Source organism: Silurus aristotelis (genome assembly GCF_946808225.1).
Source record: "Silurus aristotelis genome assembly, chromosome: 1".
Lineage (NCBI taxonomy): Eukaryota > Metazoa > Chordata > Actinopteri > Siluriformes > Siluridae > Silurus > Silurus aristotelis.
In genome coordinates this window covers 7,092,405-7,111,752 of record NC_139574.1, presented here as the reverse complement: position 1 = coordinate 7,111,752, position 19,348 = coordinate 7,092,405, and the positions used below count along the sequence as shown (strand labels likewise).

General features: G+C 41.3%; 1 protein-coding gene across 2 annotated transcripts; it reads right to left on the bottom strand.

The window, feature by feature from the left end:
* Nucleotides 1–1,715: 1,715 nt before the first annotated feature.
* bdh1 (3-hydroxybutyrate dehydrogenase, type 1) lies at nt 1,716–15,736 on the bottom strand. Of its 2 annotated transcripts, XR_014534606.1 has the most exons (6): nt 15,363–15,736; nt 11,757–11,867; nt 6,501–6,642; nt 5,922–6,074; nt 2,992–4,346; nt 1,716–2,240 (listed from the first exon to the last, which is right to left on the bottom strand). XR_014534606.1 is itself a non-coding variant. In XM_083548095.1 (5 exons), the coding sequence occupies exons 1-5, from the start codon at nt 15,576–15,578 to the stop codon at nt 3,880–3,882; spliced, it is 1,089 nt and encodes a 362-aa protein (XP_083404221.1). In that variant the 5' UTR covers nt 15,579–15,659; the 3' UTR covers nt 2,991–3,879. The 2 variants fall into 2 exon arrangements, 1 of the variants encoding a protein (XP_083404221.1); XM_083548095.1 differs by lacking the exon at nt 1,716–2,240 and having other exon boundaries at nt 2,991–4,346; nt 15,363–15,659.
* Nucleotides 15,737–19,348: the final 3,612 nt, after the last annotated feature.

The following is a 19,348-nucleotide window of genomic DNA, read 5'->3' as shown; positions in this document are numbered from 1 at the left end:
ATTTTAAAAGCACAAGAGACAGTTACTCCCTCTAGTGGCCAATCCCCCAAAAAACACTGAACACTGGGGTTTAATACCTATAGCAGGTTTTACCTCCAAAAGGAAACACTGAGACTCATTTATCAAACCAGATCATTCACAGAAAAGCTATTTTAGATATTTGAGCTTTTTGTCCCATGAAAACAGTTTCACACTTTAGAACTTGACTCGAAATTTGATCAATAAACCCTTTGTGGTGTTTTCCATCTTAAGTGCTCGAATCAAATTCCTATCGTGTGAAAGAACGCCGTCGAGAGTGCTGAACTCTTCAAAACTCTACATTTCAGTTTCACTTCACTTTTATTACACAGACTTGGACTCGGACACGACCACAGGCGGCCCCTTTCATCCCGTGGTGGTCTGCTGTCTAACTGAAAACAGACCACAGATTAACAGCAGGGGCTTCACGCAGATCTGCTTCCTCCTCGTACGCAAAACACGACCAAAACACTGTGCAGAACTTTTAATCAGGTGTGGGGATAAAAAAATGCTGTAAACTCAGAACACTTTAAAAAAATAAGTGTTAAAAATGTATTAAACAAAATGAAAACCAAAAAAGAAATTTAAAATCAGTATTTGGTGTGACAACACTTTGGCCTTCAATTCTTATTTTCTGCACAGTCAGGGATTTTGCGAGAAGAGAGTCTGGTGAATGATTAACCAACTGTACAAAGCAGGTGATAACGATCATCAATTTCATACGCAGGGTGAATCCCAGTCATTAACTGAAACAGAAACAGCTGTGTAGGAGCTTCACACTGGGTGAGGAACAGCTGAACTCTGCTACTGAAGTGAGCTTGTGGAAGACGAGGATCATGTGACAGGACTGAGCTCAGCAACAAGACACAAGGTTGTTCTTGTCAGCAAGGTAGAACAATGAAGGAGATCAATACTCAATAACACTGGGGGAGTATTGATGATAATATTGATCTCAATAATTACATATAACTCTGCTCTTTTAAACCATGTCAAAAGACCGATATCGCTGAAGTGATTAGTGACGGATTTGTGCAATTGTAAGTGAAAAAAAAAAAAAAGAAAAATTAGTTTTGTTTTCACTTTAGCTGTGATTTTTTACTCGCTGATACCAAAAGCTGCGTTTTTTCTAACAGCATCGTTGTGATGCATTGAAAATCCACACCTGTAGTGTATACACTAATTAGCCTTCGATTAAAAAAGAAGAAACGGTTTCACAGTAAACTCGTTAAACTCACCAGAACTCTGGGCTGATGATCAAATCTTCAGTCAGTCTTATTTTCAGTCCTCGGATTTCTGTGCACAGCGTATCTGACCCTGTCATCAGGTCCGCCTTTTCATTTTAGCCTTATTTTATTTATATATATATATATATATATAATCATTTTTTTGTTTTTTTTTATTTATGCATTTGAAAAGCAGATTTGAAAAGATTTTCTGTTTAGTCCTTATTAAACATTTATAGAAAAATATTTATATATATTTACTTACTTTATATAAAATTATCTTTATTATATCTTTAGAACCCGGGGGATGAACCCATTCGATTATGGGATGTATTCAAACGGGTGATCAAATCTCATGAAAAAAATACAAATAAAAATGATATTATTTCACTGCAAGTCGTATTCTGCAAGTAACTTTGCTGGGGACAAATAAAAATCTTGAATCTTTTGAGATTTCAGCCTGATTTTTGCAGATTTATTTATTTATTTAATTTATTAATTAGGTTGTTTTTGCAATCTCCAGGTCTTTTATTTCCACATACCTTATGTATTGCTCTGGAGCTTTCTAAAGTTTATATCTATAAGTCTATATATATATATATATATAGGATCGTGCTATTTTGGTTATATGGGGGTTCTTAATGTCTGATTTCAGAGGAATCGTTACGTTCTCAGGCACAATGTCATCCTGATGTGAAGAACCGTCCGTCTCCATGAGGGTATTTCTACATTACATTCCTCTATAGAAGGCTCTCACACATGAGCGGTTAATCAGGTGCGCCATCATGTGGTCGGACGATATTGTCTCCCAATTATTCTGCCACTGGTGCAATGACGATGTATCTGATTGGATGTGTGCGTCAACATGTTTATTTAAAATAAACCTCGATTTAAGAAAAAATCTTAATCGTTTTAAAATGTAAATTCGAATTAAAACCAGCCCTAACTTTAAATAAAAAAGTGAAAAGAAAGATGCTTTTAATTACCGTAATTTCCGGACTATTAAGCGCACCCATATATGACCATGAAGGGTCACATGATGGCACCCACTGAATTTTACAAAGATTTTTATTTTAAACATAAATACGCCGCACCTGTCTATAAGCCGCTGGTGTCTACACTGAAACTAATGAACTCTACACAGGCTTTAACGAAAGACAGTGTCTGTTACACGGTGTAACGGGTGAAATATGTTGCGCTTCCTTTAAGAGCAGAGCGGCATTTTGGGAATAGCCTGGAATTTTTCCGCTATTACTGCATGTGTGCAAGACCAAAGAATATGTCCTTATTATTTTCTGATGCTCATTTCTAAGTTTCTTTGACTAACCCGTAACGCTGTTGCCAAGAAAAATAAAAAAGCACGAGTTTTGGAAACCTGTCTGTGCTTATATGATTTCTGTTGCATCTGAAGTTAGTGAGCGCTCCCTTCACCCAGACTCAACACGTTACAACGGCTTGTATCTAAACAGTAGCCTACCAACAACTATTTCTCTCGGATGTTTATCTTTTGGCATCGTCATGCGTTTAAAAATCACCATCGGTGATGCCGTGCAGCTCAGAACACAGGTGAGGTGCGTTTTTTCGTTTCCGTTCGGAAATTTCATCGGTCTAATGTTATGGGGTTCAGTTTTTTGGCTTGAAGTTTGTGAAACCTGGAAAAACCCAGGAAAAATCTATAAATTAGCCGCTTCGTTGTTTAAGCCGCGGGGTTCAAATCGTGGGAAAAAAGTAGCGGCTTATAGTCCGCTACTTTAATGTGCGTGAATAAATCCGACCGCCGGTGACAGAAAGTTTTACCTACTATGATCCGTGAACAACACATGAGCATCTTGGCAGCAGGGATTGAAATATTTAACAATGTCTGTAAAGGTCAATTCTGTTCTTATTTATTCCTTTAAATGTATTTTTTTTATTGTTTTTCGGTGCATCGATGTTGCGCTGTACTTTAAGAGCTCCTGCACGGGAGATCTGGACGATTTAATTCGCTTTTCCGATGTGTGAAATGCAAATCCTGTCTGCGGTGTGGCCTTTCTGCAGTTATTCATTTGTCTGTCTTTATTGAGTTTGTGTGTGATGTTCTGTACGTCGTGGTTTTAAAAGGTTAAGAGGAATTGTTTTATGGCTCTATTCATCTCCCGTTTCCCAATCAGCACTCTACCATCATATAACAGAGCCCAGCTGGGAATGTGAAGGCTATCCCAGGCCTTCTCCAGGACACGAGAGACCAGGACGTCGAGTCAGGACGGCGTGACCCGCTCAGAGGAGAACACTATTTGCTCTCTGATTAGGGATGTAAAATTGCGATCTATGCTTCTATTTTTTCGTTATTCGGAGAGACCACATGTTGAGTTTCGTATCAGATGTAATTCCTAGAAATCAGAATGCTGGTTATCATCACATGTAACATGAATATCTGGAATGCCTGAGCAGACCCACAGAACTCATCAAAAAAACGTGTTATTTAATTTCACAGCGTGTTAAAGATGACGAAAAGTTTTGCGGATGCGAGTGTGAGCAAAGTTTCATAATGATCATGTGAGAGCAACCCTCAGTCATCATGTGGATAGATAGATAAAGCGCGAGAGAGAGAGAGAGAGAGAGAGAGAGAGAGAGAGAACGAGGGAGGAATCAGAACGCTTTAGAAATACAACCGGTCTGAAATGGCTCCTGGGAGATGGCTCATGACCTGCATGCGAATCCACCAGTACGGCTCCATGGGGTTATAGCGCGTGAACGGCCGTTTGGAAACGACGGCGTCTGTGATGTCGTCCAAAACTGGCGTGACGTCGCGCTGGCCGCTGTTGCAATAGGAGCGCATCAGGGCCATGTACTGCTCAAAGTGGGGCTTTCCGTAGTCCTCCTGCACACCAGGGGGCGCCTCTTTCCACAGCTTCTCGGCCGTAGAGGCCACGATGTCGCGGGTCAGGATTCCTGTCGCCACGATAAAGTTCCCGGGCTCGATGACGGACACTTTGACCCCCCAGGCCTTCATCTCGTACCGGAGGCAGTCGGAGAAGGCCTCCACACCGTATTTGGAGATGCAGTACGGGGAGCGCAGAGCGTTTCCCATCCGGCCGTACATGCTGGCTATGTTCACCACACGGCCTGGAACACAGCAGCAACTTTCACCTTTTATTTACTGATCAAGAACTGGTCAATGACAAAAAGAGTTTTCAAAAATACCGAAAATAATTACCATTTTCAACGTAAGTACATGGAGGTGCGAAGAGGCCATGCATTATCAATTTTTGTGATCTCGAAATGAATTTTTCAATTCACACATGCTTATTGTTATTATCCATCATGCTGCCTCTAGAACATGCTCCTACGCCCAGTACATGGAAAAATTAAGCACTGGTGACTATAAATTATCAATTAATTAACTAATAATAACAATCAAGTAATTAATTCACAATCCACTAATTAATTAACTAACTAATAATAACCAATTAATTAATTAACTAATTTAAGTCGTAATAAAGAGAAAACTTAAAAGACAGGGAAATACAATGGAGGACTTCCATATAAGTAGGATGTTTTCTGTCTTATTTATTTATTTGTTTTTTCAGGTTTATTATCAAAAGTTTTAAAGGTTTTAAATCTTAATTATCCTACAAACCCATAAGAACCCATAATAATTTATGACGCTATTTTCCAGATGACCTGAACAACAATAACTTGGAGTTAATTCACCCGTGTATGTACAATAAACCTCAAAATAAAAAGAACCTTTTTTCTAACAGTGTACCAAGTACATGCTCTTCAAAAGGTTCTCCACGGGTGTTCTTGGAATCCCTTTGTGATCGAACACGTTGTAGGGTTCTACATAAAGTCTTTAAGGGTTTCTTTTCGGAAGCACTTTCAAACATAACTTAAGAAGCCAAGAATCCCTAATTATTAACTAAATCCTTCAAGAACCCTAGAGGAACCTGAGTTCCAAGACCTAAGAGTGTACCAAGAGTTTACATAGGTGGGTTTTCTAAATCTGCCAGGCTCTTGTTATTAAAATGTAAATAATTACCAATAATTAGGAGTTTGTACCACACACTTATCCAGAACCTTCAAGGGTTCCTGATTGGTTTCTACAATAGTGTTTTTTATCTGTGTGCTTTCCATGTAGAAGTTTTTAAGGAGGCAGAGACTACAGAGAACCCCAGAAGAACATACTCTCTAAAGGGAATATGCTCTTCAGGGATTCAGTAAACAATCAGGGGTTCTTAGCTTTCCATAAACATGTTCTACTTGTAACGTTGTCTGACATTTGTGAATAATTTCTGATGGGGTACATGGAACCTTTTAGGGGCTCCTAGTTGTTTCTACAACTGTGCCATCATAAACATGTACAAGTAGATATTTTTTGGGAGAATAAGCACCAATAAAGAACCATTTAATAAAACATGTAATAACATGACAAGATGCACTTTAGAGAAGGGTTCTTCAAGAGATCTTCAATGTTTAAAAATTCTTAGCTCCAACAAAACGGCTCAAATCAGTAAATTTCCAAAAACTAACAAATCAGATTCATGAAAATGTTTTTGGACCTTCAGAACTCTTTCCAAACAAATTTCAGAGGTTTTGAATGAACTGGCAACCGAACTACATCCATGCATTGAGTAGAAGTTCATGCTAAGCAGCTTGAATATGTGTGTGTGTTGTTTTGTTTGTAAAAGTATGTGTTACCTTTCGCTCTGCGGATGAGAGGCAGAACAGCTTTGGTCACTCGAATGGTTCCCCAAAGGTTGACCTCTGACACCTGCTTGTACGTGTCCATGGTGGTGAATTCCACCTCCCCGAACATGGAAACACCGGCGTTGTTCACCACGGCCCACAAACCTGCAGAGAAAGAAAGGGAAGTGGAAGCTCAGTGGTGGAAGATCTGTTGCTATAAACTCTCTGACCCCAACGCTGTTAGTGGGAAGAGGATTCTTGGTGGTTCAGGTGATGGACTTTGAAACAGAAGGACATGAGTTAAATTCCCAGCACAATCAAAATGCCACTGCTGGGCCCTTGAGTGAGGCCCTTAACCTTCAACTGATGAGATGTAAAAATGAAATATGCAATTACACATGCAAATACAAAACACAATGCAAAGTATATGTTCATGGAGTTGGCTTTGTGCAATGTCATGCTGGAACAGGTTTGGGTCTCCTGCTTCAAGTGAAGATAAAATGTACAATATAAACAGAATGTGTGTAGATGGATGGACGGATGGACAAATGGATGGATGGGTGGATAGAAAGTACAAACATGACTGCACACCTCTCTCTGGGTTCTCCAGGTTGGCCCTAATGAATTCCACAGCTCTAGAGACCTGCTCATCACTGCACACATCCAGCTGCACCACCTTCAGCCTGTCACAGTGCATGTTCTCCAGCTCCATCGCCCCCTCGCCAGCCTGGTCCTGTGGGTCGACACCACATTATACACTCAACAACCAGTCACACACTCAACACCACCTCACACACTCAACACCACCTCACACACTCAACAACCAGTCACACACTCAATACCACCTCACACACTCAACACCACCTCACACACTCAACAACCAGTCACACACTCAATACCACCTCACACACTCAACAACCAGTCACACACTCAACAACCAGTCACACTCTCAACACCACCTCACACACTCAACAACCAGTCACACAGTCAACAACCAGTCACACACTCAACAACCAGTCCCACACTCAACAACCAGTCCCACACTCAACACCACCTCACACACTCAACAACCAGTCCCACACTCAACAACCAGTCCCACACTCAACAACCAGTCACACACTCAACAACCAGTCACACTCTCAACACCACCTCACACACTCAACAACCAGTCCCACACTCAACAACCAGTCCCACACTCAACAACCAGTCACACACTCAACACCACCTCACACACTCAACAACCAGTCACACTCTCAACACCACCTCACACACTCAACAACCAGTCACACACTCAACACCACCTCACACACTCAACAACCAGTCACACACTCAACACCACCTCACACACTCAACAACCAGTCACACACTCAACACCACCTCACACACTCAACAACCAGTCACACACTCAACAACCAGTCACACACTCAACACCACCTCACACACTCAACAACCAGTCCCACACTCAACAACCAGTCCCACACTCAACAACCAGTCACACACTCAACACCACCTCACACACTCAACAACCAGTCACACTCTCAACACCACCTCACACACTCAACAACCAGTCACACACTCAACACCACCTCACACACTCAACAACCAGTCACACACTCAACACCACCTCACACACTCAACAACCAGTCACACACTCAACACAACCTCACACACTCAACAACCAGTCACACACTCAACAACCAGTCACACTCTCAACACCACCTCACACACTCAACAACCAGTCCCACACTCAACACCACCTCACACACTCAACAACCAGTCACACACTCAACACCAAGTCACACACTCAACACCACCTCACACACTCAACAACCAGTCACACACTCAACAACCAGTCACACACCCAACACCACCTCACATACTTAACAACCAGTCACAAACTCAACACCACCTCACACACTCAACACCACCTCACACACTCAACAACCAGTCACACACTCAACAACCAGTCACACACTCAACACCACCTCACACACTCAACAACCAGTCACACTCTCAACACCACCTCACACACTCAACAACCAGTCACACACTCAACACCACCTCACACACTCAACAACCAGTCACACACTCAACACCACCTCACACACAACAACCAGTCACACACTCAACACCACCTCACACACTCAACAACCAGTCACACACTCAACAACCAGTCACACACTCAACACCACCTCACACACTCAACAACCAGTCCCACACTCAACAACCAGTCCCACACTCAACAACCAGTCCCACACTCAACAACCAGTCACACACTCAACACCACCTCACACACTCAACAACCAGTCACACTCTCAACACCACCTCACACACTCAACAACCAGTCACACACTCAACACCACCTCACACACTCAACAACCAGTCACACACTCAACACCACCTCACACACTCAACAACCAGTCACACACTCAACAACCAGTCACACTCTCAACACCACCTCACACACTCAACAACCAGTCCCACACTCAACACCACCTCACACACTCAACAACCAGTCACACACTCAACACCAAGTCACACACTCAACACCACCTCACACACTCAACAACCACTCACACACTCAACAACCTGTCACACACCCAACACCACCTCACATACTTAACAACCAGTCACAAACTCAACACCACCTCACACACTCAACACCACCTCACACACTCAACAACCAGTCACACACTCAACAACCAGTCACACACTCAACACCACCTCACACACTCAACAACCAGTCACACTCTCAACACCACCTCACACACTCAACAACCAGTCACACACTCAACACCACCTCACACACTCAACAACCAGTCACACACTCAACACCACCTCACACACTCAACAACCAGTCACACACTCAACACCACCTCACACACTCAACAACCAGTCACACACTCAACACAACCTCACACACTCAACAACCAGTCACACACTCAACAACCAGTCACACTCTCAACACCACCTCACACACTCAACAACCAGTCCCACACTCAACACCACCTCACACACTCAACAACCAGTCACACACTCAACACCAAGTCACACACTCAACACCACCTCACACACTCAACAACCAGTCACACACTCAACAACCAGTCACACACCCAACACCACCTCACATACTTAACAACCAGTCACAAACTCAACACCACCTCACACACTCAACACCACCTCACACACTCAACAACCAGTCACACACTCAACAACCAGTCACACACTCAACACCACCTCACACACTCAACAACCAGTCACACTCTCAACACCACCTCACACACTCAACAACCAGTCACACACTCAACACCACCTCACACACTCAACAACCAGTCACACACTCAACACCACCTCACACACAACAACCAGTCACACACTCAACACCACCTCACACACTCAACAACCAGTCACACACTCAACAACCAGTCACACACTCAACACCACCTCACACACTCAACAACCAGTCCCACACTCAACAACCAGTCCCACACTCAACAACCAGTCCCACACTCAACAACCAGTCACACACTCAACACCACCTCACACACTCAACAACCAGTCACACTCTCAACACCACCTCACACACTCAACAACCAGTCACACACTCAACACCACCTCACACACTCAACAACCAGTCACACACTCAACACCACCTCACACACTCAACAACCAGTCACACACTCAACACCACCTCACACACTCAACAACCAGTCACACACTCAACAACCAGTCACACTCTCAACACCACCTCACACACTCAACAACCAGTCCCACACTCAACACCACCTCACACACTCAACAACCAGTCACACACTCAACACCAAGTCACACACTCAACAACCAGTCACACACTCAACAACCAGTCCCACACTCAACAACCAGTCACACACTTAACACCACCTCACACACTCAACAACCAGTCACACACTCAACACCACCTCACACACTCAACAACCAGTCACACACTCAACACCACCTCACACACTCAACACCACCTCACACACTCAACAACCAGTCACACACTCAACAACCAGTCACACTCTCAACACCACCTCACACACTCAACAACCAGTCCCACACTCAACACCACCTCACACACTCAACAACCAGTCACACACTCAACACCAAGTCACACACTCAACACCACCTCACACACTCAACAACCAGTCACACACTCAACAACCAGTCACACACCCAACACCACCTCACATACTTAACAACCAGTCACAAACTCAACACCACCTCACACACTCAACACCACCTCACACACTCAACAACCACTCACACACTCAACAACCTGTCACACACCCAACACCACCTCACATACTTAACAACCAGTCACAAACTCAACACCACCTCACACACTCAACACCACCTCACACACTCAACAACCAGTCACACACTCAACAACCAGTCACACACTCAACACCACCTCACACACTCAACACCACCTCACACACTCAACACCACCTCACACACTCAACAACCAGTCACACACTCAACACCACCTCACACACTCAACAACCAGTCACACACTCAACACCACCTCACACACAACAACCAGTCACACACTCAACACCACCTCACACACTCAACAACCAGTCACACACTCAACAACCAGTCACACACTCAACACCACCTCACACACTCAACAACCAGTCACACACTCAACAACCAGTCCCACACTCAACAACCAGTCACACACTTAACACCACCTCACACACTCAACAACCAGTCACACACTCAACACCACCTCACACACTCAACAACCAGTCACACACTCAACACCACCTCACACACTCAACAACCAGTCACACACTCAACACCACCTCACACACTCAACACCACCTCACACACTCAACAACCAGTCACACACTCAACAACCAGTCACACTCTCAACACCACCTCACACACTCAACAACCAGTCCCACACTCAACACCACCTCACACACTCAACAACCAGTCACACACTCAACACCAAGTCACACACTCAACACCACCTCACACACTCAACAACCAGTCACACACTCAACAACCAGTCACACACCCAACACCACCTCACATACTTAACAACCAGTCACAAACTCAACACCACCTCACACACTCAACACCACCTCACACACTCAACAACCAGTCACACACTCAACAACCAGTCACACACTCAACACCAGCTCACACATGTATTACTCTCACCATGTTTTAGACAACAGCTGCACACCTCCATCCACTCATTTTCAACAATATCACAGGAATGATTCATTCTCGAGTTTGGAGAATTAGTTAGTAGAAAAGCAGAAGGAAACAATCAAAGTTTATCTTCTTCTTCTTTTGGCTGCTCTCATTAGGTGTCTTCACAGTGGATCATTCGTCTCCTGATTAGGGTTTCAAAATTCCAGGACTGAAAACTTTCCAATTGGAATGAACAAAAATATTGAAATTAAAGGGAATGAATGGAAATAAACTGCGAATTTACAAAATTTCAGGTTGGAACTATAACAGGGAACTTAAATATAAAATAATTTTGGTTGAAAACGACCAGATTTAATGCAATTTCAGTTGAATTTCTACCCTTAACATTCATCAATCACATGCACACTACACATTTAAAGGAAAATTTAAGCCACAGTTCTGCATTTGTGTGTGAAAATTACATCCATTTAAATAGGTTTTAATATTATTTTGGTAAATATATTTTATCTATGGTCAGAATATCAGAATTACTTCTCGGTGCGTTGTATAATCACACTGATCAGTAAAGCAGGGCTGAAGAAAAGAAGTGTCACACATTCCCTGTGCACATGCTCTTATTATGATTCGGATAAAACAAAGCAGCTCTGCAACACGTACCTTCAGGAAGCATCCGGCAAATACGGTGAAGCCCAGTTTATGGAGGTGTTTGGCTAAAGCGTGGCCGAATCCGCTGTCACATCCCGTGATGAACACCGCCTTCCCCTCAACCTGTGGGAGGAAATAACACAATAACGTTACTCGCTGACTTTCTTACCTTCCTGTTAGACTGGCAGTTTGATCTTTAGTTCCTCTAGACCACATTTTTACTCTTCTACTCCTCAAACACACACTGTTTCACATCACAAGGAGCTTAAAAAAAGCTGAATGAAAAGCAGGGTCACCTGGTCATAAGTACGGTATGTGATTTTCAAGCATCGCATTCCACATTTAGTCAAAATGTTCTCTTATGATTCCCTCCACTCTTCTGGGAAGATGTTCCTCTAGATTTTGGAGTGTGCTTATGGATATTTGTGTTTATCAACCACAAGGGTGTTATGAAAGGCAGGTACCGATGTAGGTGAGGAGACCTGGGGTGCAGTCAGCGTTTACATTCATCCCAAAGGTGTTCAGTAGGGATGAGATCAGAGCTCTATAGCAGCAAGATCTTCCTCTCCAAAGCATGTAAACCAGATCCTCAAGGAACTCACTTTGTGCACAGGTGCATCTAAACACGTCTAAAGAGCTTCTTAAGACGTCCTGTAGAATTGAGTGCCTCCAGCTTTGTGGTGACAGTTTTGGAAAAGAACCACATATAGCAGGAAAGGTCAATACTTATAGTATTGTGAAATATAGTGTGTGTGTGTGTATAAATATGGAAAAATGAATGTAAAATATGTTTGCAAATGAACAGAAAAATCGTAAATAAAAAGATTACACTATATTATATTAAATTATCTAGGGTGAAACTCTGTGTCAATTCCAAATGTTCATTTAAACTCTTGTGAGAAATCCAGCATTAAAACGAAAAAGATTGAAAGAGTGCGAATGAAAATCAAGACAGTATGAGATTTAGGTGCTAAATAGTGGTCATTAATTGTTAGCTACATGAACTACTTTTTCCCCGGTCTCTGAAAAGTTGTACCATTAGTTTGTCAGCTAGATGAATGCAATGGTTCTCAGATTTTCCCACATAAGCCACACCCACAATATGTAGTAATAATCACAGGATGTGAATTCAAAACAGTACCGAAATGACATTTTAAGAAAGATTCACTGATAAAATAAGAAAGATAAGAACGTTTCAAATCCTGTTATGTTACATCTCACACTGACGTCATCTGTGTTTCTCTTTAACTCCCTGTTATGGACTCTGACCCAAACACACCTACAGCTCTCTTATTACACACTGGCCCAAAACAATCCACACACACACACACAAAAATGTTAATGTGTCTGTAGAGCAAAATGCAGTTGAAGTGACTTTAAAAAAAAAAAATCATACTATTTGCTTCATTCTGAATCGAGACAAGATGATAATCAGATGTTTTGCGCTGAGGATTCATGATTCATCGATCGATCATGCCTGACTACACGTTTGGAACAAACTTTAGTTCGATGAACTGTAGGAACTGAAAACAAAGCGAGCTCGAGTACGAGGTACGAGCTCGAGACGCAGCTGCTAGATGGCGAAGCGAAGCCAGAAAGCGAAGACTGTGATAAAAATTAAGATTAGCGAAGAAGAAAAAGTAAAAGAAATTAAAGGTTACGGATACGTAGTGTACAGCAGTGATAGTAAAAAACGAGTTTTCCCTCCGCCTCTGCCTATCGCTTCTACCCACCAATCCCGGTCCCCGCCCCCCCTCCCCCTCCGCCAGCGTCTTCGTTAACTCAAGTCGTCTCATCTCCGATCTGCGAGCAAATTGAGATACGAGCTCGGCCACGGAACAAATTAAACTCCAGCTCCAAACGAGGAGCAGCGGATTATCGTAGGTACGAATACTTTGATCAAATTTCAAATTTCCACAAGATCCCGCCTCCACCTTTAAAGTCTCATTTTATCTCATTTACATATTCGTATAATGCATCAATTTCTCTTCTTTGTTGGAAGTCTCGATAATCTCCTGCCGGTACTTGTTACATGTTCCTGTGACTTTTTCCTGTATGATACCCAGTTTAAAAACATCAAATAGTTTTTCTGGCCTTTGATGTCGAGCTGCTACTGTTTTACACCTCTCTTTTTGTGTTTTTCATTCGACTTCAACTAATGATTTACTTTCTTCCGTTATACACGGTTTAGTACGGTTTGGTAGGTTGGTTTGAAAAAGTTTTGGTAGGTAGATAGGTGGGTAGTCAGAAGTAAAGTAAGTAAATGTGTAATTTATTAAACCCAATCAGTCTTACAGCAGGCAAAACCATGATGGGATTTCTCTAAAAACATTTCAATCCAAACCCAAACAAAACCTGACATTTCCTTAGTTCAGTAGATGCATGTGTAATGTAGCGCTGCACACTGAACATTGAGGTTTAACTAGAGCTTTGGAGGATTTCTCTCCATCTCTCCATCGCTCCACGTAGCCAGCACTGTATTCTCTATGAGACATGTTTAGAATAATGCTGAGCTGACAGTGATAGAGAGACGCTCACTGGGGGAGATACCTGACACGTCTGAGCATAGATAAACCGATATCTCTGACTCTTCTTAATGAAGCCATGAGCATGTATAAAGATGGAATAGCAAAAACATCATGAAACATGAATACGGGAAGTGAGCTGCAACTGTTGAGCAAGAACATGTGGAAATCAAAGCACTTGAGGAATTTCCAGCTCACAGATCCATCATCTATCCAGCCTGCAAGGTAATAGCAGATTTTGACTATAACTGGAAAAGTTTGACTCTAAGGGTGCTGCATAGATGAATGGATGGATGGATGGATGGAGCTGGGGTCAGACAGCAGGATCAGCCATGGTACACAGGGTTGTTAAGGGCCTTTCTCAAGGGCCCAAACGTGTCAGCTTGGTGATATTGGGGCTTGAATCACCAAACCTCTGGTCAGTAAGTGTGGTTAATAGTTATATAGTTCAGTGAAGTTGAAGCTCAGTGGTTAATGCTCTGGATTACTGGAAGGTCTGGGGTTCAAGTCTCAGTATTGCCAAGCTGACACTCATGGGCCCTTGAGCAAGGCCCTTGACCCTCTGTTCTGTATTTTGGCAGAGCCCAGGTTCCTAACATCACTAGGACAGAATTTCACTGTGCTGTAACGTACATGTGACTAGTGTAAAGCACCTTATCTATAAATGATGCCAAACATCTCACTTGAGCAAAATGACTCGTGTTCGAACCTCAACTTAGACCCCGTATTTAATTTGGGTGATTCTGTAATTGAGATTAAAATCACTAATATGTTTTGGGATAGAAATATGGCAATAGAATGTATTTAATTGTAAATAAACTCATTTTTAAAGACCGCCATCTGAGATACTGTACATACAGAGCTACTATGGTAACTATAGTAACCGATAGAGTACGTACAGTACAACGTTTTATTATTTACGACTATTTACGGCAGCTGCGGTTTGCACGTGCGTGAATATACTTATATATATATATATATATATATATATATATATATATATATATATATATATATATATATATATATATATATATATATATAATAAAATATATGTGTGCGTGCGTGTGGGTGCGCGCGCGCGCGCGCTTACCGAAACTGAGCCGCGAGGGATCCGGGGCATGGCCACACACAGCACGAAGAGCGCGTAGAGCAGCGCGAGGCAGTGCGTGCCCCCGGCCTCCTCCGTGAAGCCCGCACAGTGCGCCAGCCAGGCCAGAGCCGCCGGGAGCCCGAAGGCCAGCACCATCGTCAGGAACAGCGAGAAGGCGACGAGCAGCGCGGCGCGGAGTAGCGGCCGTGAAGCCATGTTTCAGCTCCGAGAAGACTGAAGACTGACTGCGGGAGACCAACAGAACAGGGGTTGAGACTGCGGGGCGCGTCCTAAACACAACGCCTCTCACAACCCACACACTACACCTAGTGCACTGCGTCGAGCATACGCGCGACGGATAGGCCGCCTACTGAGTGGAGGGTTAAGCGGATTGGGACGAGGCCCGGTTAAGTGCCATGATCATCATAATCATAATAATCATAAGAGAAGTTAAAAATAATAATAATAATAATAATAATAATAATAATAATAATAATAATTATACAATTACAAAAAATGAAAAAAATAAAATAAATAAAATAAATAAATGATGAAATATAATTACAACTACTAAAATACTACTACTATAAATACAAAAATATATAAACTTATATTATAAAAGTGCAATTAACATTAATAATAATAACAGTAGTTAAATACAATATAAAAACACAAATTCTTTTGTTATTAATAATAAAACTATGTAAATTGTGTACAATATAAATATTCTAAAAATGCTACTACTACTACTACTACTACGAATAATAATAATAATAATAATACTTTAATAATAAAGTTTTTAAATATAAAAATACTACTATAAATAATAATACATGATATAAAATTCCACTTCTATTCATAACAATAATTTGTATAAAAATATAAGTGTAATTACTACTACTATTAATATAAATATAATTTTATAATATAAAATATAAAAACTGCAATTATTATTAATAATAATTTATTATAATAATAAAGAATATATAACATAATTCCAAAAAATACAACCACTAATATTAATAATAATAATACATTATATAAAATATACATATAAAATACTGTTACTACTATTGATAATAAATTATATAAAACATATAATAAAAATATAAATACTTTTATAAATAATTATACTAATAATAGATAAAAGATCTTCAGGATATAATCAGTCTCTGTGATAAACATTACTGTCAATAAAATCTTAATAGCTCACTATTTCTCTAATCTACATATAGTGTAAATTAGTCTTTAAACATGATACTGTAGAATCTGCAGCCCTGATCACATCCACTGAGAGGCAGAATTAGAACAGCCAAAGTCTCAGCCATTAGAAAAGCTGTCAGTTCAAATCTTCTAAATTTCATCATTTATATTTTCAGGCTGGCAGTAAAGCATGGTTCAGGAAGGAGACAGGAAATCGGTGGTAGACGCTGTAAATAAGCAGATATGGTGTAGCATCCAAATTCGCAGTATCTGCTAGTTTTCACTTGCTTCTACATCTCAGACCTTCTCACATACAGGAAACATGAGAGGAGGTGAAAGTCCATATAGGACTGAACGTTTATTATACACTAATGCAGTGGCACACTGGGTTCCTATTTATTTATTTTATATCGTCAAATGGTAGAAATGACAGGATCAAATATATTTTTGTTATTCTTAATGTTGTTTTTATAATATACAGTACCAGTTTATTAGAAAGGACACTTCAATGTTTTTGTCCATAATTAGATACTATGACTTTTGTTTAATTGGGATGTTTTAGGGTTTTATATTTAAATTGGCTTCTGCCTGCATTTGGCTAATCAAGTGTAATCCTTTATGGAAATTAGGTTTTTTTTTTATTGGATATGAAAAAACCTGGAAATTATATATTTATCTCTGCAAAAATGCTTTATGACAATGTCTATTGTGTAAAAAGTGATATACAGTGAGGAAAATAAGTATTTGAACACCCTGCTATTTTGCAAGTTCTCCCACTTAGAAATCATGGAGGGGTCTGAAATTGTCATCGTAGGTGCATGTCCACTGTGAGAGACATAATCTAAAAAAAAAATCCAGAAATCACAATATATGATTTTTAAACTATTTATTTGTATGATACAGCTGCAAATAAGTATTTGAACACCTGTCTATCAGCTAGAATTCTGACCCTCAAAGACCTGTTAGTCTGCCTTTAAAATGTCCACCTACACTACATTTATTATCCTAAATTAGATGCACCTGTTTGAGGTCGTTAGCTGCATAAAGACACCTGTCCACCCCATACAATCAGTAAGAATCTAACTACTAACATGGCCAAGACCAAAGAGCTGTCCAAAGACACTAGAGACAAAATTGTACACCTCCACAAGGCTGGAAAGGGCTACGGGGAAATTGCCAAGCAGCTTGGTGAACAAAGGTCCACTGTTGGAGCAATCATTAGAAAATGGAAGAAGCTAAACATGACTGTCAATCTCCCTCGGACTGGGGCTCTATGCAAGATCTCACCTCGTGGGGTCTCAATGATCCTAAGGAAGGTGAGAAATCAGCCCAGAACTACACGGGAGGAGCTGGTCAATGACCTGAAAAGAGCTGGAACCACCGTTTCCAAGGTTACTGTTGGTAATACACTAAGACGTCATGGTTTGAAATCATGCATGGCACGAAAGGTTCCCCTGCTTAAACCAGCACATGTCCAGGCACGTCTTAAGTTTGCCAATGACCATTTGGATGATACAGAGGAGTCATGGGAGAAAGTCATGTGGTCAGATGAGACCAAAATAGAACTTTTGGGTCATAATTTCACTAAACGTGTTTGGAGGAAGAAGAATGATGAGTACCATCCCAAGAACACCATCCCTACTGTGAAGCATGGGGGTGGTAGCATCATGCTTTGGGGGTGTTTTTCTGCACATGGGACAGGGCGACTGCACTGTATTAAGGAGAGGATGACCGGGGCCATGTATTGCGAGATTTTGGGGAACAACCTCCTTCCCTCAGTTAGAGCATTGAAGATGAGTCGAGGCTGGGTCTTCCAACATGACAATGACCCGAAGCACACAGCCAGGATAACCAAGTAGTGGCTCTGTAAGAAGCATATCAAGGTTCTGGTGTGGCCTAGCCAGTCTCCAGACCTAAACCCAATAGAGAATCTTTGGAGGGAGCTCAAACACCGTGTTTCTCAGCGACAGGCCAAAAACCTGACTGATCTAGAGAAGATCTGTGTGGAGGAGTGGGCCAAAATCCCTCCTGCAGTGTGTGCAAACCTGGTGAAAAACTACAGGAAACGTTTGACCTCTGTAATTGCAAACAAAGGCTACTGTACCAAATATTAACATTGACTTTCTCAGGTGTTCAAATACTTATTTGCAGCTGTATCATACAAATAAATAGTTAAAAAATCATATCGTGATTTCTGGATTTTTTTTTTTTTAGATTATGTCTCTCACAGTGGACATGCACCTACAATGACAATTTCAGACCCCTCCATGATTTCTAAGTGGGAGAACTTGCAAAATAGCAGGGTGTTCAAATACTTATTTTCCTCACTGTATATATAATGTAAAATTGGGCTAAGCTGGATTGTGTGTTTATATTGGGAATCAAAGTGATGTCATGATAATCATTTCTAATGCCGTTTCTATTTCCACGGTTGGGGTTTAATTGATTGAGAAAACAAGGCTTTACTAACTCAGTGGTCTTCCAGGCAAAATTCTTGGGAACTGCAAAGGTCATCCTATTCACTATAATCTGAGGTTTTCCCCCAAACTTGTACCAGAAAGTTGGAGACACAGCTGTATAGGATGTCTTTAATTTTTCCTTCACTTGAACTAGGAGACCCGAAACTGTACTGTGCCCTTAAAGCCAGCTCCATGAAGATATGCTTTACATGGGTTAGAGTGGAAGAGCTCCTGCTATAGAATAGTGATGGGTCCTTCATAAACGATTTTGAAAGAGTCTTCAATGTGACTGGATGTGCATGAAGCATTCGCAAAATCTCTGTA